The sequence below is a fragment of the Eptatretus burgeri genome, chromosome 14, assembly GCF_056783735.1.
Source record: "Eptatretus burgeri isolate ZD-2024b chromosome 14, Ebu_testis_v1, whole genome shotgun sequence".
NCBI classification, from domain to species: domain Eukaryota; kingdom Metazoa; phylum Chordata; class Myxini; order Myxiniformes; family Myxinidae; genus Eptatretus; species Eptatretus burgeri.
Window position 1 is genome coordinate 69,211,102 of NC_140974.1, and position 25,068 is coordinate 69,236,169.

The 25,068-nt window shown below is 46.5% G+C and overlaps 1 protein-coding gene across 1 annotated transcript in view; it reads right to left on the minus strand.

Moving 5' to 3' along the window:
- LOC147013538 (paired amphipathic helix protein Sin3b-like) overlaps nucleotides 1–25,068 on the minus strand; it is a 51,803-nt gene that overhangs the window by 13,988 nt on the left and 12,747 nt on the right. The window contains 7 exon segments of the mRNA XM_085855408.1: nucleotides 456–694; nucleotides 1,221–1,337; nucleotides 1,640–1,844; nucleotides 4,178–4,296; nucleotides 5,935–6,024; nucleotides 7,385–7,498; nucleotides 7,596–7,673. Coding sequence (XP_085711534.1) covers nucleotides 456–694; nucleotides 1,221–1,337; nucleotides 1,640–1,844; nucleotides 4,178–4,296; nucleotides 5,935–6,024; nucleotides 7,385–7,498; nucleotides 7,596–7,673 — 962 coding nt within the window.

Sequence of the window (25,068 nt, forward strand, 5' to 3'; positions counted from 1 at the left end):
AGTTCACACAAGCTGCAGATGGATATGTCGATGTACGCCTGGAATCGACAACAAGCTGAACTTTAATCAGTCAATAAATTGCGTAAAATCAGCGATTTTCGAAGACTACCACACGCAACACGATGATGCACAAATGTCACGAATAACTCGCCATAAAAGTTGAACAAGTTTCACTTTTACGACTGTCGCTTAACTGTGGAGCTAGAGCACAGGCAAACAACCATATGTTGGCAATACTAGCGCAGACGATGATGGGCTTCATGGCCTCCTCCTGCATTGAAACTCCTTATAAGGGAACTCATCATTAAATTTTGAGTGCCCCTTTTCTTTATACAAGATGCTCACTCACTTTAAACAAAGAATCAAAACAGACACATCCACACACACACGTATGTATTAAAAAAACAAAACATTAGAAAATAAAGCTTCGTTGAAGAAAAAAGGAAATATGTTACCGTTTGAGCACAACTGGGATGCTGTTTGCTGGGTTCTGTTTGAGACCAGCAATGACCTCGGCTGCTTTATCACCGTAAATGCGCTGCAGTGCTTTGCAATTAATAACTTCTGACGTTCCTCCAAGGCAGTCATCCAGGTGCAAATGAGATTGCTCTTCAGGTGAGAGTCTGGAGAGCTTCTTCTGCACATTCTCCAGAACTCGAATTGTGGCGAGGTTGGTCTCCAGCACCACATCCAACTGCACAACACAAAACAGTTATTTGGAGATAGTTGTCGTCCGTATGCAGTACTTGACTGAAGGTTAGCATCTGTTATTGCAGGGTTGCGGCTGTGTCGCCGATGCAGCGTTCCGTAGGTTAGAGCAAGAATTTGAAATTTGTTCAGGGTGCCGGCGATAGCTCGCCTACTTTTAACGAAGGACACCGTGGGATCTTAAACACCCAACAACTAATGCCGGCAGACGGACGCCAAGTTTAACATCTATCCAAGGGACGGCACTCGCATTGAAGAATCACCCTGCCTGTAAAACACCGAGATGACAGTCTATAGCCGAATCAGGATTCAAACCCAGGTAAGACAGCTTAGAGGTGAGTGTGGGGGACCTCTAGGCCATCTTACCGGCCCAGTTATTTGTCGACGATTCTGCTCGACGTATGGAGCAACTCATAAAGTCAGATATATTCAGAACATATACATATGGCTTTGGATTGCCCATGTTGCACTTGACGACCCGAATTGATTAAAGCAGAGAAGCAAGGACAGACCTCAAAGCGTTCATCTTCACAACGATAGATGTGCTCTTCATATTGAGTTTTCTTGGAGCTGACAAAGGTTGAATCTTCTGACCATGATGGAAAAGAAACCCAGATGTCGTTCAAAACCTGCAACAGATGAAAGTATGACATAACTGTATAACTTAACGAGAAAGCATCGAAAAATTTAAAGCACGTCCATGTGCGCTTTGTACTCAAACCAAACAAGATAAAAAAAACAACAGCTAAATGTTTGTTCAATGTACATTTCATCAACTAGCAGAAGCAACCATATTCTCATAATAAAGATTTGTTGAAAATCTAATAACAAAAGTTCAAATGGTAAACTGGTCAACTGCTGGAAACACGCACGCACACACACACACGCAAATCAGAAATGTTAGAACACTATAAAATCAAATAAAAGACACCTCACGACAGAGTGCAGTGCGACCACTACACTTGGGTTGCTGGTAACTTTCAGGGAGCGCACGATAGCTCGGTCCAAGGCGTTTACAAGAAGACAAATCCATTTCAATGTTTTCCACTCGATCCTGCAGAGAGTCTCTTTGCGTGGACATCCCAAAACATTTACCCAGAAGATGCTTGAACTGGATAAGCAACTCAGGAAACTTTCTGAAACCAAGAACAACAAAACAAGTATTGAGAGTCCACACATGTTGCATACCTAACCAAAATATGTTTGTCATGAATGTTTTTTTCCAGTCTCAACACAGTGTCAGAAAAGAAGTACTGTACATTGCGATGAAACATGTCGGGCCAAATTTACAAAAGGCGTTTTCGCCAAACAGTGATTATCTAATGCAGATCAAAACCGAATCACAAGCGTTTAAATAGCAAAAACTTCTACACGTCGGCAAGGGCACGTTTTAGAGAGTGTGTTTAAGGCCTTGAAGCAAGCATTCTATCCATCCATCGGGACCATACTCTGTGCAGAGCGTTGGTGCTGCTTCAGCAGTCTCCTTGGCTATTGGGGAACAATCCTGGACGGGTCACCACTCCGACACAGGATACCAGCATGCTGGTGTTCATTTTGCCGTCCTCCGAAGGATGACAGGCACAGTCAACCCCACCTGGTATTAATTCAACAGCTGAGCAGGATTTGAACTCAGGACCCTGGGATCCCAAGCCCACTACTCGAGCCATTATTCCAACACCAGGCATATGAAGCAAGCACTGCATGGTTTATAATTGGTAGTTTACATGAGACACTGAACATGGATGTGTCAGGAGTGCTTGAATTAGCTCAAGAGGAGGCAGAAGGGGATAGGAATAGGGTAGTTCGCTGACGTGCATCAAGAATCTTCGATGATAGATGTGATCCCTCGGAGAGGTATGATGATATTAAATTTGTTTGGCGTTGCAAACTCTCGAAGGAATCATTTCGTTGGCTACTGAATCTCGTCCAAGATGACCTGGATCAACCTATGATGAGGAGAAGTGAGCTGCTTTTTCTTATTTGCGCCCTTGTCACTTCTCCAGTCTCGGATTGTTCCTTGGTGAACATTGTGATTAAAACCATTCCTTACTCTTATGAAAAATCGTTCTCTCTTTTCTTTCCCGACATGTTGCCGTCATTGGGACACACAAAATCAAAATTGACGTAAGCAAGGCCAATGCGGAATCATTGAGGTGAATTGGTTCGGTAACCTCTTATATGGCACACTGAACAAAAGAAATGTTTAAAAGGCATTGAATCATAACTTAGACATGCACAACTGATTGGCTGTTTATCTCAGTTAGTAAATTTCGATCTAAACGGGCGATTAGCTGTGTGCATACAACGATGTTTTTGGCACCATTTAAAGGTTAGGTGTGTGTTCGCAAGACGCTCGCGAAGCGCTTTTCATAAATTCGGCCCACATTGTTTGGAAACAGTGGTTCCATAAAAGATAGAAAATAAAATAAAGGTTAAGTGTGTTCAATTGGGACCAGCCTTCACACAGTTAAATTTAATTCATGGATATCAGGAATGGAGGAACAAGCAAAGTAAATTAAGAGTGAAGTCGATGACGCGCCATCGCAAACGTCTACCCTTCCGACCGAAGGCAAAGTTGAAAGATGGCAAAAAGTTCTAGCAGGAATGACCCAAAATCAAATACAGAGTTAAAAAAAAAATCTTGGTTTAACCCCCTTGACCCTAAATCACATGAATCAGATGTCAAATCCCAAAAACATCGTTACATATTTCTCTTCAGGTGTTTACAGGGGGGCGGGGGGGCAGTGGTTGCTAAAAATGATATTGCCCACGCACCTTCTTGTCATGTGGTGATCATAACTACCAAGTTTGGTGAATTTCTGTCCAACCGTTTTGTAGGTTCAATGGAGTGTGTGTGTGTGCATGTGTGCATGTGTGCGTGTGTGCGTCGTTGGTTGTTATCTCCATTTTCAAGTTTGAGAAGATGGAACAAAGTCCTCCCAGGACTCAAAGTATCTACCGTCCACTTTAATAATGGTATGGTGACAACTCAGGAGTAGTTTACCATTTGTCATGTAGAGACGATGACAAATTCTACATTGGTGAAACTGTAAGGAATTTGAAACAAAGGCAAGATGAACATGATGGAGCAGCTGCCTTGGGACGGTGACAATCAGCAACAGCGAGTTGTTGCCTGCAATCTGGCCACAGATTTGATCTGGAAGGGACTGGTGTCTTATACATGACGTCAAACAAACTACATCGATTCTGGAGGCTTGGCATGTCAAGAGCAGAGAGGGTGGTCTAATTGGGGAGACCCTGGACATACCCACGCAGTATACTCCTTTGATACGAATGGAAAAACTGGATGGTGCAAACATCCTGGATTCCAGTTCAATCTAAATAATGTTTCTGCTGCCACTGCCTTTCCTGCTAAATCATTTTGTCTCACATTTTAGTTCGACAAAACACAAAGGGATGGAAAAAAAAAAAAAAAAAAAAACACTTGGCAATGATCGATCGGCCTCACCCCAAAAAAGGTTTAATGAGATCAAGTAGGTCTGATACTGAAATAATATCAATGTTGTAAAGATGGATGCAGCGTAAGAAATTTTCATAAACCTCCTGGCTTCGCAAGGCTCGTCGTACCTAAAAGTAAAAAGAAGAGAACATTTTCAAGTGAGACAATGCTTCATAAAATGCAGTTAAAATACAGATTGAGATTTACCTGTTAATGTTCCCATCAGATCCTCGAGCAGTCGAGCTCATGATATAGGTAACCATCGTTCAAATTCCACATTACCAATTGTCATGTAAAGATTTTTTTAAACAGGAAAAGGAACTCGAGATAAATGAAATTTACCTCCTGATACTAAATATTTCAATACATTCTCGAGACCACGTTAACGTTTGAAAAATAAGCTCAGCTGATTTAAACATCGTTATTGTGCATGCATGACATTCACTTTTTTTTTTAACGTCAAACACAGTGGATTCTCCTTATGACAAATACTTTACTTTAGATCAGTTCTGGAAAAAAAATAATTAAAAACTGCATAACTAAATAAATGACCCGCTTTTCGCTTTGCGTGTACGGGGAAATAAATAACTAGAAAGCATCTCAGAATGCAAAGCCCAGCATCCACTTTGTATTCTTGATGAAAACAATAGCAAAAATAAAAAATAAAAGGAGACATTTTAATTCTTCTTCTCCATATTCTCATAATAAGGGTTTGTTCAAAATTTGATGAAAAAAGCTCAAATGGTAAAAAGGTTATGACCTGGACAGACACACTGAAACACAAATGGTAAACTAGAAGGGCACTCGGTAGAACGCATACCTCCACCACGTAATGCCTGATCCACGAGAACATATCGGGCCCAATACATTTTTGAAACATCATGCTGTGCAGTACTATATCGTTTTTCCCCATCTCTCAATGGTGAAGAATCACTTTAAAATTAAAAAATTCTCATATCCAGATCTGGATCCGGATCTTCACCAACATCAAATCAATTCGTCCTTGCGATACACCCAACCTGTCCACCAAGTTTCGTCTGAATCCGTCCACAACTTTTTTGAGATATCGTGCTATATATGAGTTTAGCCCTATCTCTCGATGGTGAAGAATCACTGAAAAAATTCTAGGAGCCGGATCCGGATCTGGATCTTCACCAAAATCGCATCAATTCTTTGTCACACACCCAACCTGTCCACAAAAATGTCATCTGAATCCGTCCACACTTTTTGGAGATATCGTACTATATTTAGGTTTCACCCAATCTCCCAATGGTGAAGAATTACTTTCAAATCTTAGTAGTTGGATCCGCATCCGGATCTTCACCAAAATCTAATCAGTTCGCCCTTGTCACACACCCAACCTGTCCACAACATTTCATCCGGATCCGTCCGCAACTTTTTGAGATATCCTGTACACAAACAAACAAACAAACAAACAGAAAGGGGTGAAAACATAACCTCCTTCACCTTTGGTGGCGAAGGGAATAAAGAAACACAGAATTTTTTTTAACCCAGCTGTTTTGCACCGACATGCAGCGGAGGGGCTAATAAGGCCTATTTCTAGTCACTATGACTTTTGCCCTTTGACATTTTGACCGAATTTTAAAAATTATTTTCTCGATATTCTCATCATGAAGGTTTGATGAAAATTCGATGACAAAATCTCAAATGGTTAAAAAAAAAAAAAAAACAACATTTATGGACTGGACAAATGGACACACCACACACACAATTGCAAAACCCCGTTTTTTTAACCTACGCCTCACCTTGTCAAAGAAAGACAACTCCCTCAGTGTTCCGTACTGACCAGCTGCTGCAAGTGATGCATCTCGAAAACTGGACAAACGCTTGTTCTTCTGCAGAGAGTATCATCCTCAATCACCATCAAAACATGAACATCCATTGCTATCCTGGTTGGAAATATGGTGCTCATTTGTGTTTTTAAAAAAAATGAAAGTCAAAATCTTTTGCAGTCAAGAGAAAGGTTTCTAACAAATTCAACACAGACAGCACATGTGTGGCGCACACGCCTGATACCTGCTCGACTTCATGAAGGTAGACTGTATGATTATTTTTGAACTGATCTTATGTTCTTTATTGCATATGATTATTGTGAGAATTGGTGAGGTCGTATAAACAAGCTTTGGTGGATCACTTTTCTTGATGACGGTTTGAAGCTTGAATGAAAATTGTATGTTCGACGTGAAAGGAATGATGAAATCACTGACATGCAGCATTCTCTTACCCTTGCCTTGTGGCACTGATGTGCGCATCATTTTATCAATAAATCGACAAGCGGTCATAGAACGAACGGTACCTTGCGAAATCAGTCAACTACAACCTTCGCCTTTGGAGCTCAAATCAATAAGCTTCGAGCCTTTGATTGGTGAACCAATTCAGTGTCAACGTGCACACCCTGTTCAAATTTCAAGTCAATCGGATGAAAATTGAAAATTTGTGACCTTGACCTTTGACCTTAAAACAATAGGCTTCTAGCTTTTGACTATCTCGACCAGTCGGTGAAGTTCCATAAAGATCGGTGTGGAATTGTGAACTGTCAGCAATTGACAGACATGCAAACAGACAGAAGAACAGACTCGACCAACCAATATGCAGTACTCGCGAACGTTTGACTTCACAAGCATTAAAGATAGATAGGTCGGTGAACCATCAATGTGGCAACCATTAGGCCTCACGATTTTACAAGGCGTGACATATATCCATCCCTAGTAGTAGCTTTAGAATATGATGCATGAAAGTGGAGCGTCAACGTTGGCAACATCTCCGTCACCATCAAAAAGTTCGACAAACTAAATTGTCTGACACACGGCAACCTTGTTATGTTCTTCGAAATAGTCTTCATTTGCACCGATTCATTTGTCATAATTTCTGCAGGCATACATTTTCTAATCAACCTTAACAAGTTGGAAGCAACAATGTGTGCATAATTTGTGCAGCTTGAGTTGGACATATATATATATATATATATATATATATATATATATATATATATATATATATATATATATATATATATATATATATATATATATATATATATATATATATATATATATATATATATATATATATATATATATATATATATATATATATATATATATATATATATATATATATATATATATATATACATATATATATATAGTATCCACACATACATACAAGCGGACATGTAGCAAGTTGCATATTTACTTTGAGTGGAGGAAGATCCAGGTTTTCTCCAACAGCCACAGCTGCTGATTGCGTTTTGTCCAAAGTTCTTTTGTAATTCTTATTGTAAGAACAAATATGAACTTTGGAATCAAGCTGAGGCAAATTTGTGGAAGACAGAATGCACAATCAAAATGCTATTCATTCTTCAGAGAATGCGAGTATGAAATGAGGAGAATGAGCATAATCTTACTTGGCCCCTAAGTGTGGAAGGAAGAAGGCTCATAAATGTGTTCAAAAGGTTGTGATCTTGGGAAAACAAGTTGACGAGCTTCAGAGAAAGAGACAAAGAGAACACGTTCAAAGCAAAACACAAATCAAATCATGATCGATTAGAAAAATATAATGATTGCTAAATTGTTAGGATCGAGAGAAAACTAAAATGCAGTCAAGTGGTGCCGACTCATGCCATCGTTTTCTCTTGGTACAATACCATCCCAAAGGATGCCAAACTTCTACAGGCAGTCAGTCCATGGTTTCCGAACACAACGTGTTCTTGAATATGTGTCCGGAAGGTGGAACAATAAATCCTCTTTAAATACATGTAATAAGTGTTTCATTAGTTCCCGAACACAAATTAAACCCTATTTATTTATTTCACATAAAAACGTTATTAAATGTGTTTTTTTTTAAGTTAAAAAGGAATTAATTGATATAAATACACACAGTTCATAATAATAATGCCTAAAAACGTGTACGTACAAATCTTTTTTAGGCAATTGATCGACACCAGTAGCAGTTGGCGGGAGGTCAATGTATACAAATACATTACAAAACAGTGTAGTATGTCACCTCCAAAAAAAAAGCAAACAATAAAAAGCCAGTGCATTATGGGAACATAAATGAATCCCAACATTCTGCTGTTCAGCACTTCGCCCACACATTGTTCGTTTTCCCGCATTAGAGCGTCCGATTTCCTGCGCAGTATGTTTGAAGGCCCCATGAAACCATTTTTTTAAAACATAAAAAAGTGAAAAGAAAAAAAAGTGATTGTTGTGGTGCTGGGTTCGGTGGCGAGGATGACCGCAAGATGGAGCAGTTGGGCCGTCTCCCACCGAACACCCGGAATTGAAGGTCGTCACTCCGGATAACTCCAAAGTCGACGGGTCGCTTAATGGACCGTGGACGCCAATATTTCGACCGCGCGGTTAGGGTCTTTTTGTCTGATTCCAATTTACCTAATTAGCCGCGCGGTTCAGCTACCGGGGAAGCCACACCCTCGGCTGGCTTTGTCTGAACCAAGTCGCTGTTACCGACTCGGATCCGGCGTAACAGAGTGGGAATTACCAAAGCCGTGCCGGCCCAAATAACAATTTATGGCACAATCGGCCTCCCTAATTCTCAAGCCCGAACCATACTGGGTCAATGAAAGAAAACAGAGACAACGAACTGGAACATTTAACAGTTATTTATTTACAAGGCAATAGGGAGGGAAAAACAGAGCAGACTTAATCACAAATATAAATGCAGGCAAATGTACAATGGCAAACACTTAACAGTTTTACTTACAAGACTGGCTACAGACGGACACACACACCCAAAAAATAAATGGAGCCAGCTGGCCTTTATTGGACCCTCCAGCCGCGGAGGATAGGCAAGCTGGGGGTTAGAGTTTGGTCGGGTACCTGGCCGCCTCGTGCAGTTTTACCGACTCGCACTTGTGGGGCTCAGAGTCTGTGGACGGGAAAGGGAATCCCCAGCTCGAGCGCTCCAACGCAACCCACCACAGTGCGACTCGAACCCACGAACCAGAATCCAATGAGTGCAGTCAGGATCCTACGAATGACCCGGCCAGCCAAGAACGATGACAGACGACCAGGAGAGCCCAGCAGACCAGAAGCAAGGAACGACCTCCATGGAACCACGACACACTGGATACAGCTCGCGATCCTTCTTATCCCTCCCCCGTACGGGGTGGAGGGATCCGCTCTCGGGTAACTCGCCTCCGGATTGGACAGGGCATTTTCGGGTGTGGTGGTGGCCAGCCGAAATTGGAGGAGGGGCGTGTCGGCGTCTCGGTGCTCCTCCCCCGAGAGAGACTCTTTTGCCTTCCCCAGTATCGACAGGGGAGACATTCTTTCTTGATGAGGCGGAGTTGGAACTGAAGAGATCTCACCCCTGATTGGATGAGAAGAACATTCCATCTTGCTGGGGCAGAGTCGGCTCTGAAGCGATGGAAACTCCGTCTACGTTCGTGGCCTTGAACACGTGCGTAATGGGGCTGAAGGAGTGGAGGGATTGATGTAGAAAACTAACACGAAAGAAACTCACAGCGCACACATGAAATTTCCATTAGACATCCACATATACTTCACGAGATAACTGAACTATGGGGCTGCTGACTGTCTGTGTGCAAAAGGCTTCCAAATTCGTAACAGTATGTTCAAAAAAGCCTCGTTGTTCATGTGGATGGATTGAACATTCTAAATACCGAAATATGGTTGTAAAGTCTAACCTTCGTATGAAAGGATGCTCGGAAGCCGGGTGTTCAGAAACTGGGAACTGCCTGTACTGTCACATGGCCATGGTGTGAGTAATTCCAAGTGTGTGTGGTGTGTGTGTGTGTGTGTGTGTGTGTGTGTGTGTGTGTGTGTGTGTGTGTGTGTGTGTGTGTGTGTGTGTTGTGAAATATTATGACAGGCACTCGTCGCTATACACACTCCCAATGCATTGAATAAAGTAAAGAACACTTTTCACGAAAGGCTGTATTCTCGTTGATACGCACGACTGAAGGGGTGGCGCATGTGCTGGCTGCAACGTGAGAAGTGGAAGGGGATTATTCCATTGTAAAGCGAAGGGTATGGCTATAACACAGTACTATTGTATTGTAAATTAACATCGATCTCATCATGCATTGCCATCAAATTTCATTTCAAGTAACTTTCGTTGCGAATAAATTTCGTAAAACTTCCCCCAAACCCTACAATACGAGTGGAAAACGACCTGTAACTTCTCCATTAAGCTCTCCTGGTAAGAGGTCTAGTCACTTTCTACAACCACCCCCACCGCCCCTGACTCACATCTCCTCTTCTATCATTGGTGAGAACAGTACTGCACTGATTGTGTTTATCCTATTTTGATGCATTTATGGTGGGTTTTCATCAATACATTTTGTGATATTCTGTATTGATTTACCGAGTTATGTCTTTTGCATTTATTCAAGTTTAGTTGCACAAGGCCCGCGAGAAACCTTTTGCTCAGAAGACAAGACATGACAAAGGATATTTGGATAAAACATCAAAGACAGAACAAGCACAGAAAGGAGGAAAAGGAAGCAACACAGACATGACACATCGTGCCAAAAGTAATGAGTTACAGCACCACAAGACAGCAGGTGCGCAGCAAGCAACTGTGGAAAGAAAGAGAAAGAAAAAGAAAGAAAGAACTGTGGAAGAAATATAATGGATTACATCTTGTAACTTTTCAAGAGTGTGTGGGAAGTGTAACGAGTTCTTAGTGAGTGGTCAGATTCCAGTCACTACAAATACATTGAGGAAGAGGAAGAATGTCATTTACAGGACAGTAAACCCTCAAGTATCACAAGAATTAAACATGCGATCGTGGAAACCAAGGGCCAATGGGAAGAGGGGAGGTGGGGGGGGAGTCGGTTCCTGGGGTTCAAGAAAATATAGAAGAAGGTCGATGGCAGCCAGAAATAAACACATCACAATTTAAATAAACATGTAAAATATATATATTTCGGTTAGGTTAAGTATGGGAGCATGAACCAGAGCAGCACGTCGCTGCATGCACTTTCTATCGCTACTCCAGGAGCCTCCAACTGGCCATCCCCCAGGCAGGTGTCTGGCCCATCCCCATCTCCTTGTGATGCTGATCAATCTGCTGCAACCACGAGGCATGCGGTCATCCCGATGGCCTTCTACACTCACGAGGCTCCCTCGCCGATATAATCTGGTGAGCAGGATCAGCGTCAGGAAATCGAGCGACATGTCAATACTGCCACAGCTGACGCTCACGGACTATACAGGTAATAAATCTCATTTGAGTCTCTCTCAGCAACCGCTCCTTGGACACAAAGTCTGACCAGCGATAGCGAAGGATTCTCCGAAGAGAACTGGTCCCGAAGGAGTCAAGTCTTCATCTCAGATCCTTTATCAGAGTCCAAGTCTCACATCCATAGAGCAAGACTGGAAGCACCAAGGACCTGAAGACTCAGACTTTCATCATCCTGCATAGGTACTGACAGTGCCACACCCCATGATCCAGTGAATCCATGATTCCACAGGACTAACCCAGATGTCTGTTGAGCTCCAGCTCACAACCTGTTGAGACATGAATATCATTGCCAAGGTAAGTGGATCTCTCTGTGACCTCAACATCCTCACCACAAACAGGTATAAACAAGATGGCAGCATCCAAGATGTCATTGAAAGCCTGGATCTTTGTTTTGACCCTGGAAACCTCGAGTCACAGCAGCTCTGATTTTGCATTCATGACCTCGAAGGCCACTACAAGGACATCCAGTGTTTCTGCAAGTACGATTGCATCATCTGCGAAATCAAGATCAGAGATCTTGACATTCCCAAACGATGCAGCGCAGCTTGACCTCTCCGACATTTTTCCCAGAATCGAGTCCATGCAGGTGTTGACGAGTGTGGTGGCCAAAGCACAACCCTGACAAACTTCAGTAACAACTGGAAATAAGTCGGAGATGGAACTACCACACCTCACAGCACTCGAAACCAGAATATACTTCATAAATCAAATCGATCAACTTTGGTGGCACCCTGCAAAGACAGAGAATCCTCCAGAGGGGCATCCTGATTCACTGAATGTTATGCTTTGTGGAGATTAACATAGGCTGTGAGCAGCCCCTGCTGAAACTCTAGTCTGCATTCGGTGAGGGCTGAAAAGCAAGGATATGATCAATCGTTGACTTCTTTGGTGTAAAGCCTGACTGCTCAGGGCACTGCTGCACGAGCAGATGGTGGCGAACCCCATGAACAATTATCCTAGCAAAGACACCGAGAGCAGCATCACACCTCGGTTGTTGTTGCAGTCCTGGCGATCACCCTTCCCTTTCCAGAGAGGGGCAACAAGGTCCCTTTTCCAATCAGTTGGGATGATGCCTGTGCTCCAAACAGAGCACAGAACAGCATGCAATGATGCCAGTGCAGTATTTTAACAGCCTCGAGAAGTTCAGTGTGGATGCCAGAGACCCCAGGGGCGCTACCCCTTTCAACTGCTTCACCACAGCCTGTGTTTCCACAAAAGAAGGCAGACCACAGTTGAATGGAGAGTCAGAAATGGGGACAGTTATACCCCTGACATACAACTCAACAACCGGTGGGTCAGCCTGGTACAGTCGCTCAAAGTAACCGGCCCAGCGGGCTTTCACTTCAGACTCCTCTGTCAAGAGCCCACCACTCTCCAAGACTCGGCAAAATTTGTGAAAATGTGGATATTTAAAGTGCTGAAGGAAAATGGTGTTAATTTATGGCATACAAGCTATTTAGGGGTATTGAGGGGTGCTGAAGTCAAATCGAATGTATGCCCAGCTCAAAAATGGCCGATAATGCCTTAAAATTGAGAAATCCAAGATGGCCGCCAACGACGGGCTGAAATGTATTTATGTTCATATCTTTTTGACTAAACAAGGTAGAAACTTGAATGAAATGTGCTTTTGTATGTTTTCATATATGGGGAATCCAATGCCATATTCAGTTTTGATATAAAATGTGAAGAAACCGATTGAAGATGAATTATAATATTCGTCGACCAGATAAAATCCACAAGCAGGTTGATCCTATGTGCCCAGGAATAATTTTTTCAGTTTGCAGTTTTTTCTCACTGCAGATATATCCAATATAATATAATCCAAATACTAATAATATAATAAATAATAATCATAATATGTGAGGGCTCACAACCCCACAGGCAGGCTCCCTGTGGACCGTCCAGGTCCTGGTTGCTAAGCAGTTACGTCGCACGGTGACCAAGCCGCTGCGTTGAGAAAACGTTTCAGGAGCAATTGTTATATTGGCCCATGCTTTGGGGCTGTTTACTCGGTAAGTTGTAGTTATTATCTCTTATAATGGCCATACATATTTTGATTAGTGTCTATTGCTTTCACAGCTTTGGTTTCTTTAGTGTTTTCACATAGTTTTAGGGGTATTTTCCATAGTTTTGTGTCGCATGTTCGCATGATTCGAGAACATGTGCTTTGAGATCAAGCACTTACTTAGATTCCTTTTCTGTCCTTTTATGGTGATTACGTATTGCAGCCGTCAGGGTAAGCACTATGCTGACTATTATTCGTATTTTAGAGGTAGTTTTCGAGAGGTTATTTCATTTTGTAATTTGGTATTCATTCTTTCTACATGAGCCTACATGGCTTTACGGACAAGCAGTTGTGCTGACAGGATTCGGTAGTCTATCTGCCTACTGCTATTCCAGAATTAGTCAGTGTCTGCCTCAAACAAGTCCTGTAATTATCTAGGAACTGTGTATTAATATTGTTGCGGATTCGCGCCCGCCGGCGTGCGAACGGCCACGTAACTCGAATCGCGGCACGTCGCCCACCGGACGGACAATCCAGTCGTGACCCTCTCGGACTAACGCCGGGAACCAGTCACGGGTGGACCTTTCGGTCTCACCGCGATCGAGCCAATCAGCCCCCGCGTGGGATAGGGTTGCTCGCCAAATTCGACCTACCTAAGTACCCACGCGGAGGGTAGACCGGGCGATCGTACCTCGCCGCAGGTCGACTTCGGACACGGGCCACTTTAAGCGACCCGTTCCGTACTATTGGGATAACCGAGCGGTGTTATCGTCAACCTGGACGGTTCGATTAATTATCGGGCGTTTTAGCCCACGACCAACCCTTTACGTGAAGTAAGATGGAGATTCAATAAAGGAAAAGACGAAGCGAAACGGGAAAACAGTTCAACATAAAGCACATTTATTTCGCGATGAACGGAAAGCACACATATACAATTACACCAAAAGCAAATGTAAAAGAAGAAGAAACACACAATAATACACAAAAAGCAAATGTAAAAGCAAAACACAATGCAGATATACCACCGACTACCGAGCACACGGCAACACTTATACAGTTTTACTTCACAGACGGCGCCGACAACACATATACTCAAAGCAAAAGAAAAGGACCACCCTCCACGATGAGGGGGGCAGACGGGCCTGGGGCCGAGACCGCGTCGAGCCTACCCGTCTGATGATGAGCCGCAAAATGGCGGTGGCGCCCCGACTCCGCGGGCCTCGCGGACAGTGTCTGGAATGGGGTGGGAACGGGGCCCCCTTCTCGCACTATCTCAGCGCGGGGGGAAACAGGAGGGGGTTGTTGATGCTCGGGGGAAGGAGGGTATCTCCCTGGCTCGGGTCCCGCGACGAGCGTCTCCACCACGACCTCGGTCGCGTTACCGGCCTCTCCTCTCCGCAGCTCCCCGACTCTGACACGAGCACCCCCTCGACTGCCTTCGCCGCCGCCACCTCTCCAACTCTCCACAGCTCCGTCCAACGGCTTTCTCCGACTCTTCTCTTGGCTGGCTCTTCCCAACTCAACTCCGAACTCCACTTGACTCACTCAACTACGAGCGAACGCGGCCTTTTATATCCCCCGTGGCCTCGCTCCTTCACCTTCGACCCTTTACCTCTGACCCTTCACCTCCGGCTGGCTCCCCATTGGACAGAGGAAAAGTGGGCGTGAATGCTTTTTGATCCGCGAATCTGCATATAGCGACCACACTCCGACGCACCTGGAGGCGGGGCCAAATCGCCCCACGCTCGCCGATAGGACGGAACAGAAGTGGGCGTGAGTCGTTTTTGATCCGATTGCTTCGGAAAGGCTGGTGCCTCTGCACCCGCTGCTCGGTGCGCGCCCTGCACGAGTCCAGTATCGGTGCCCACAAGCGGCGCGGGAATGGTGGTGATGCGATGGTTGCGAGGGCGAGTTGTGACGGTAAAGGTCGTGGCTGTTGTTGTGAAGCGGCGTTGCGGTTGGTGGTTGTGTGATGGCTGTTGAGACGTGGTTGGTGGTGGTTGTGATGGTAGTAATGGCGGCTGGTCCAAAATAAAGATAGTAAAAGAAAAACGGCTATCTAGAGGGGTCGCAGCCCGAATGAATGACATTTATTCCCTCTAAACAACGGGTTTGGGCCTAACTACACATATACTTACAGAGATATCTCACCTAAGGGACCTGAATGGTGGTTTGCGAATTTCGTCAACCACAACACTACCCCCTCCCCTTTTTACAGACTCGTCCCGAGTCGTCAAATTTTCGTGTGCCATCATGTGTAGTTTTCCCCTAGTACATTTTACCTACGGATCCCTGAGTGCGACATTCATGGTATTCGTGTCCCCAAAATAAATAACCTGAGGGCTGAGTAACTACCTAAACAAACTCACTCACACGGACGACTTAAATAAAATTGCCGGCGCTAAGACAGACATGCCGGGGGCGCACTCATATGTACAGTACATCTTAACTTAACTTACAAATTTTACACTAAACCATGGCCCAGGATCACTGAACTCTGCAAAAAGAAAGCAGTTAGCAGGGAGCCAGACTGCTCGCATGCAGTCTCTGACCCAAACAATGCACGTGACAGGGAACGTGGCCGGCTGCTCACACGCATACCAAGGCCTTCCCTTTTTAACTGAACGCAGTGAACCACAACGGTGCATGGGCTGCACAAACGCAGTCTCCGTGCCAGCTCAAGTGGCACACGCAATGAACACAACGAATGGATGGATGGACACAAACATGGTGCACGGGCCGCCACTGCAGGCCCGTGTTGTAGCTGCCAACAGGGCAGTTCTTGCAGCTTGTAAACTGTTGCTTTCTGATCCTGGCGCACATGGAAATGAACAGGGGGGGGGGGGGCAAAGCAAAATTGAACGGGGCTGGTGAACGTGGGCAGTGGGCATGGCATGGCAAAGGCAGCAGGCAAACACAGCCCGCAGAAGAAGGCCGCTGCAGGCAAACACAGCCGGCAGACGAACTGGCCGGCACAGGCCTTGCAGACGATCCGGCCGGCACAGGCCTTGCAGCACAGCAGCTGCAGACAATCCAGCCGGCACAGACCTTGCAGCAAAACAACAGCTGCCGATGAAGTGGGCCGGCCTTTGCCTTGCAGCAACGCAGCCAGCAGATGAAGCTGGCCAGCCTTTGCCGTTCAGTGGAGGTTGGTGGAGGGAGTGCGGTGGTGCTGGCCACTCGGAAGGCGGGCTCGGACCTACCCTACGGTCTCCCTCCCAACCTATCGCCTTTGCCTGTCATCGTCTATACCCACTCCCTTAATTTGTCAAACCCCAATTTAGCCCCAACTTTTTTTTTTATTTTATTTTTTTTACTTCCCCACTATAAATCGTCCCCTAACCCCCTTTACTGTCCTTGTTCGGCTAACCTATCCTGTCACCTAGCCTACTCCCAACCCCTACGTTCCCTTCCCGGAGGGGAATAAGGGAGAGCTAACGTCCTGTGTCGAGGCCCAACGAAGCCTCAGGATGGCCTCCCCAGAGTTCAGCGATCTATAACCAAAGTGGGTCCAGCGGCCCACAACGAGAGCGAGGGGATGGATGGTGCGGAGGGGTACATCTAATCTACCCTAACCATTTAACTGTTAAACTACCCCGGGGCTTTCAACAAGCGCCTCTCGCTTAAACTATTGGTTCTAACAACCCAGATTCCCGTCGCCTGTGTTGGTGTCCTCACAATTTCGGGCCTCGCCCCCCAATTTTCTCTCCGTGCCCTCACACGGTCTCATGGCTGGGACACGTGGCTCCCTTTGGCAGGCACGACCCTCTGCCGATTCTCCGACGATGGCACCCCCGGGCACTACACTGCCTCCGAGCCTACCAGCTCCCTAAACACCGGGGAGTGCCCCCCATGGCACCTCCCCTGAAACGCACACGTGGCAGGCTGGCTTCCCGGGCCCCTTTCCAAGGGTCACCCGTGCCCACAACACTGCCCACGCGGCTTATGGCGCCCCGGGCCCCCGCACCAAGCAGGCGCACCCGTGCCCACTACGCTATCCCGGCCCCCCCATGGGCCCTTGGCCTACTACGGCCGACTAGCCTGGTGCACGGGGTACCCACTCAGCGATACTCACCTGTCGCAGCCACGCTCCCAGCCCGTCAACAGGGCTCCTGCACCCCTCCAAACGGGTTTCGAGCCTACATTCACACCAACAACAAAACGACCTCCATTTTTCAATTTAACTAACCCCCTAACTCACTCTACACTGACCCTGGGGTCCCTTGGGCGGGAGTCACTCCTCCCCCAAATCACTCATCGCACCATGCATTCGCCATTCGCTCCACTCACACAGACCCGCTGGCCTCACTCACTCACCAAGCACATGCTTCCACTTCACTCACCAACAACTCTTCAACACACTCACCGCTGAACTCTGCCATCCTTCTAACTACATCCCCTAACTAACTCGTGCTCCCACGTCGTCCCTTAAACTACAGCACGTTCCTTTTAACACTACGTAGCTAAACTACGTCCCCGCTACACATCCACAAGTCTGTCACTGTTCTCAAATGTCCCAAAAATTATTTACCCAACCTAAATCTCGCTATCATCCCTCTAACTAATCCATTCCACGGGCCCCATGAGGACTTACCCCTGCCCCATGGAGCCGGTCTAGCTAAGCTAACCCTTCCCCCTAACTAGTTTCCATCCTGTGCCCTGGTCAAGGGGGTCTTCCACCCCTTGCCCAGGAATCCTGTGCACCCGAAAGTGAGGCTTGCTGTTCCCCTTTTTTTTCTAATTGCGCAGGACCAGCGCGGCAACTCACAGCTCGCGCACTTTGCACCTGCCCGTGACGTCATGCAGCTGCACGTGTACCTCGTCCCTCCTTGGATGGTACCATCCGGCAGCGATACCCCTCCTGCCGGATTCCAACCCCGCGTGCAGCCATGACGTCACCGTGCGCATAAAAAAAAAACACAAGCCCCACGTCTCGAGGGGTTCCCCACGCGAACACATGTGCTTTGCCCGTTGGAGCTTAACACACACGATCGCGTGGAGAACCCGTCCGGTCCAAATCCGTAATCCTGCCTAAACTTTGTCCGTCCGCGGGATCGGCAAATCCACCGCTGGCGTTTCCGGACCGGGACTTCACTCTCGCAAGCGAGCACGTGGGGGCCTCGTGCGTTGCACAGCACGGACCTCGTGCTCGTTGCTGGGTGAACCCGGCACGGTCCCCGAAACAACTACAGCCGCTACTCGGCTTTCGTTCCTCACATGTCGCCGTCGTCGTCTCCATTCCACCCACGCACACCTGCGTGTTACGACGCTCACACACCATTCCATTGCACTCACCCCGGGAGAAGCGGCTGCATGTTCACACATGCCGACCGACATCTCCCTTACACACAACGACCTTGCACACGCTGTCTCTCTCACACACACGGTCTCCCTTGCACTCGGCCGTTCACTCACGCATGCCATCTCCCTCGCACACGTGGCTCCACTCACTCGCGGCCTTCCACTCACTCGTGCCATTTCCCTCACACAAACCATACCACTCACACATGCGGGGGCACTCGCCCACGGTGCCTCACTCATACTGGCCGTTTCACTCACACACACGGCGACACTCACGCACGGTGCCTCATCCACACACGGCGTGCTGGGAAGCACACACTCCGGCACACTCGCCACCACACCACTCACACGTGGTGCTCCATTCATACTGGCCGTTTCACTCACACACACGGCCTCTTCCACTTGCGGTGCCCCTTTTACACACGGCGTGCTGTGAAGCACGTACTCCGGCACAATCGCCACCACACCACTCACACACGGGGTCGCTTCCACACATGGGGACGCACTCACACCTTGCACCACACACACAGGGACAACCACACTGGGGATTAGTGTCCCCACAAGGGTCTCCGGGGCCTCTATACCCCCCAAGCTCTCCGTGCACCTGTTCGCAGCACTCCTCCTCTCAACCTCGCAAAGCACGACCGAACTCACCTGGTCGTGACTCGCCTCAAGGGGGCATACTCCCTCCCCTCGTTCCTGGAGGAGGCTATCCCGCTGCTCGCACTGGGTCCCTACACGCTCCGCGAGCTCACCCTCATCGTCCTCCACTACCTCCGTGTGTGTGTGTGCGTCTCTAAACCCGTCATTATCATGCAGTCTCTCCTCTATTTTTTCTGTCTCCCGTGTCTCTATACATTTTCTCTCCTGGTTCCTTTTTTCTGTCTCTTCCTGGTTCCTTTTTCTTTCCCATCTGAGTCGTTCTTTCTCTCTGAGCCCCATTAGCTGTTCGTTCTCCCTCCGTAGCTCCTCAATCTCCGTTGACTCCAATCTCGCTCTCCGTTTTAGTTGTTCAATTTCACACTCATAGAGTTGTTGTTTTCTCTCCCACTGTTCCTCCTGCTCTTTGTTTTCCAATCTCATCGTTTCTTTCAATTGGCTCATTTCCTTCCTGTGTTTCATTCGCTGTTCTCTCACTACTCTTCCTCGTTTCCTCTCCTGTCCTTCCTTCTCCAGTTTCATGGTTTGCTTCATTTGGTTAATCTCCTTTTTGTGTTTCATTCGCTGCTGTCTCATTACTCTTCCTTGTTTCCTCTCCTGTTTTTCCTTATCCAGTTTCATGGTTTGCTTCATTTGGTTAATCTCCCTTTTGTGTTTCATTTGCTGCTGTCTCATTACTCTTCCTAGTTTCCTCTCCTGTCCTTCCTTCTCCAGTTTCATGGTTTGCTTCATTTGGTTAATCTCCTTTTCGTGTTTCATTTGCTGTTGTCTCATTACTCTTCCTTGTTTCCTCTCCTGTCCTTCCTTCTCCAGTTTCGTTGTTTGCTTCATTTGGTTAATCTCCCTTTTGTGTTTCATTTGCTGCTGTCTCATTACTCTTCCTCGTTCCCTCTCCTGTCCTTCCTTCTCCAGTTTCATGGTTTTCTTGATTTGGTTCATCTCCATTTTGTGTTTCATTCGCTGCTGTCTCATTACTCTTCCTAGTTTCCTCTCCTGTCTTTCCTTATCCAGTTTCATGGTTTTCTTCATTTGGTTAATCTCCTTTTTGTGTTTCATTTGCTGTTGTCTCATTACTCTTCCTTGTTTCCTCTCCTGTCCTTCCTTCTCCAGTTTCGTTGTTTGCTTCATTTGGTTAATCTCCCTTTTGTGTTTCATTTGCTGCTGTCTCATTACTCTTCCTCGTTCCCTCTCCTGTCCTTCCTTCTCCAGTTTCATGGTTTTCTTGATTTGGTTCATCTCCATTTTGTGTTTCATTCGCTGTTCTTTGTCTATCTCCTCGTACTCCAGCCTCAGCTTTTCTTTCAATTGGTCAACCTCAGATTCATGTTCTTTTTGTTTTCTATTCCATTGTTCCTCTCGTTCTTCCCTCTCCAATCTCGTTGTGTCCTTCAATCTCCTGATTTCTCCTTCCTGCTTCATTCCTTGCTCCTTTACTTTCTCCTCGTATTCAAACCTATTTTTTTCCTTTTGTCGTTCAGTTTCAAATTCATACTCTTTCAGTTTTTTATTCCACCGTCTCTCTTGTTCCTCGTTCTGCAATGTCATAGTTTCCTTTAATTGACGGATTTCTTTCTCCTGTCTCATTCGTTCTTCCTTCATTACTCTTTCTTGTTCCTCATTCTTTAGTCTGGCCTTCGCTTCCAGCTGTTCGATCTGTACAGTGTGGTTTCTTAAAGTTTCATTTTCAGTTCTCATCCTTTCCTCTTTTAACACTCTCAGTTCATTTTGTAGTTCCCTCTCTTTGTTTTGGTGTTTCTCTAACTCAGAAACTTTCTTTTCCAATTCCTTTCTCATCTCCGCACACTCCGACTTTGCTTTGGCTTCTAATTGTTCAATCTGCTCAGTGTGGTTCCTTAACGTTTCATTTTCCGTTCTCTTCCTTTCCTCTTTTTACACTATCAGTTCTTTTGGTAATTCCCCCTCTTTGTTTTGGTGTTTCTGTAACTCAGAAGCTTCCTTTTCTAATTCTTTTCTCATCTCTGCACCCTCCGACCTTGCTTTGGCTTCTAACTGTTCTTCCGTCTTGCCCTTGTGGTTTTCTACACGTCTTCCCAGTTCCTCTGTCTCCGTTTTTACCTCCGGTCACAGCTTATCAACTCTCTTCGTCATGTCTTGAAGTCTTTTCTCACACTCCACCGTTACGACCTTCAATCCCTCCTTTGTCTCCTACTGGCTTTCTTTTAATTTTTCTAATACCTTTACCTCGTGTCTCGTCTCACACGTCTCCGGAATTATTTTCTCACCCGCCCCGACCACGGGCCTGACAGCCGTTGGACTCCCTCCCAGCTTGTTCGTTCCCACACGTGGCGTCGTCATTATGCCCGCCTGCAGACATTGGCCCATTTGCTGCATATCACCCTGCATCTCTTTCATTCTGTTCGTGTCTCCATCCATTTTGTTTTCCATCTGTTGGGCATTCATATCCATTTTTTCGTTCATGCCTCTCATTCCGTTTTTCAACTGTCGTGCAGCCGTTTGTATTTCTGTCAACATGGCGAATAGCTGGGCCATGTCGGATGCACTCAGCTGAGCCGTTTCGGCAAGGATCGGGGGGTTTTGGCGGAGAGGGGGAGGGGAGGTGTCATACACCGCGGCCGCTGCCGCACCTATTTCGGGCTCTGGGCTCAGTTGGGGGAGTTCATGTTCCTGCACAACCAACATTTCCTGCACGGGGATTTCATCCTGGACCATGGATCCTACATTACTACACATATACATTTCTAATACCCCCGGCTCCCGCTCGCCTTGAGACGCCATCTTATTTCTCGTAAAGGGTTAATTTAGCTCACTCGTAATTTGGAGGGAATCGGGGGTCGCTCCTCTCACCCCTGGACCGATTCCTGTGAATTTAGTTGGAGACAGGAGAGCCCGTTTTCCCGTTCTCCGATACCAGTGCCAAGAGGAGGGCGATGAGTTTATATCGCACGACCTGACACCAGTGTTGCGGCTTCGCGCCCGCCGGCGTGCGAACGGCCACGTAACTCGAATCGCGGCATGTCGCCCACCGGACGGACAATCCCGTCGTGACCCTCTCGGACTAACGCCGGGAACTAGTCACGGGTGGGCCTTTCGGCCTCACCACGATCGTGCCAATCGGCCCCCGCGTGGGATAGGGTTGCTCGCCAAATTCGACCTACCTAAGTACCCACACGGAGGGTAGACCGGGCGATCGCACCTCGCCGCAGGTCGACTTCGGACACGGGCCACTTAAGCGACCCGTTCCGTACTATCGGGATAACCGAGCGGTGTTATTCGTCGGCCTCGACGGTTCGATTAATTATCGGGAGTTTTAGCCCACGACCAACCCTTTACGTGAAGTAAGATGGAGATTCAATAAAGGAAAAGACGAAGCGAAACGGGAAAACAGTTCAACATAAAGCACATTTATTTCGCGATGAACGGAAAGCACACATGTACAATTACACCAAAAGCAAATGTAAAAGAAGAAGAAACACACAATAATACACAAAAAGCAAATGTAAAAAACAAAACACAATGCAGATATACCACCGACTACCGAGCACACGGCAACACTTATACAGTTTTACTTCACAGACGGCGCCGACAACACATATACTCAAAGCAAAAGAAAAGGACCACCCTCCACGATGAGGGGGGCAGACGGGCCTGGGGCCGAGACCGCGTCGAGCCTACCCATCTGATGATGAGCCGCAAAATGGCGGTGGCGCCCCGACTCCGCGGGCCTCGCGGACAGTGTCTGGAATGGGGTGGGAACGGGGCCCCCTTCTCGCACTATCTCAGCGCGGGGGGAAACAGGAGGGGGTTGTTGATGCTCGGGGGAAGGAGGGTATCTCCCTGGCTCGGGTCCCGCGACGAGCGTCTCCACCACGACCTCGGTCGCGTTACCGGCCTCTCCTCTCCGCAGCTCCCCGACTCTGACACGAGCACCCCTTCGACTGCCTTCGCCGCCGCCACCTCTCCAACTCTCCACAGCTCCGTCCAATGGCTTTCTCCGACTCTTCTCTTGGCTGGCTCTTCCCAATTCAACTCCGAACTCCACTTGACTCACTCAACTACGAGCGAACGCGGCCCTTTATATCCCCCGTGGCCTCGCTCCTTCACCTTCGACCCTTTACCTCTGACCCTTCACCTCCGGCTGGCTCCCCATTGGACAGAGGAAAAGTGGGCGTGAATGCTTTTTGATCCGCGAATCTGCATATAGCGACCACACTCCGACGCACCTGGAGGCGGGGCCAAATCGCCCCACGCTCGCCGATAGGACGGAACAGAAGTGGGCGTGAGTCGTTTTTGATCCGATTGCTTCGGAAAGGCTGGTGCCTCTGCACCCGCTGCTCGGTGCGCGCCCTGCACGAGTCCAGTATCGGTGCCCACAAGCGGCGCGGGAATGGTGGTGATGCGATGGTTGCGAGGGCGAGTTGTGACGGTAAAGGTCATGGCTGTTGTTGTGAAGCGGCGTTGCGGTTGGTGGTTGTTGTGTGATGGCTGTTGAGACGTGGTTGGTGGTGGTTGTGATGGTAGTAATGGCGGCTGGTCCAAAATAAAGATAGTAAAAGAAAAACGGTTATCTAGAGGGGTCGCAGCCCGAATGAATGACATTTATTCCCTCTAAACAACGGGTTTGGACCTAACTACACATATACTTACAGAGATATCTCACCTAAGGGACCTGAATGGTGGTTTGCGAATTTCGTCAACCACAACAATATTATGTTTTTTAGGTCCTTTTGTTCTGCTTTGGAGTACATAAAAAGTCACATGGCCAACTTGAAAACCCTGCGTTACAAATATAATATATCCAATATAATATAATCCAAAATAATATGCTGTAATGGAATATTTGATGGGAACATCTTTGTATATCATTGTAATTATACAAAGATGTTCATATAATTCTGTTTGGTCCTCGATCCAAACATTATGCGCTTTTTCCATCCTTTCAATATGATGATCATGTGGACTGGACTGAACCTTTTGTGCTTTGCTGGCAGGAAGCCTTGCACAGATATTTGACTCACATTTACCGCACAGTTCATTCATTGATCCCGTAATGGATGGCCACAGACGCTGCACTTTCAATTCTTGCCAACTATCTAGCAACTCAATCTTTTCACATAATGTCATACCTTTCTCTGTCTTTAGGCACAATAAATTTTGTCCATCGTTTCACATTTGAGCACCATTATCAACTGTTGTGTGTCTACCAGATCTTGTATATCTCGCATTACAGGATCTCCGTATGTCATTTCCTGTTCGATGACAATTTATTATTGAATTCAACTTCATTCCATATGCTGGTCTGAGTACAACAATTAATGGTGCATGAGAAACAACAAAAAGGCTCGTAATGGGAGGTAATTGTACACTCGGCTACAATCGGTGACTCATCTCAGCTCAAAAATTGCGATTGGCCGAAATGAAGGACTGCAATAATGAAATCGGAACACAATAGGTTGCACACGGTTGGTTTACTGTACAAACATAAGTAGCACATATACTGTTGAGCATGACACTGCAGTACAAACGTTATACAAGGACATCTCTGATTGGTAGGCAGAGCAAATTGTGTAGTCAGTTGAATTTCACGTTTTCCCCAAAATTTTCGGAAGAACAAGTCGAAAAACCAGGAACACAAACGAATATGGAATCCAATAACTGGCTGAGTTGGTGTTGCATTCAGTGCTAAGTATTAATTTTGCAGAGG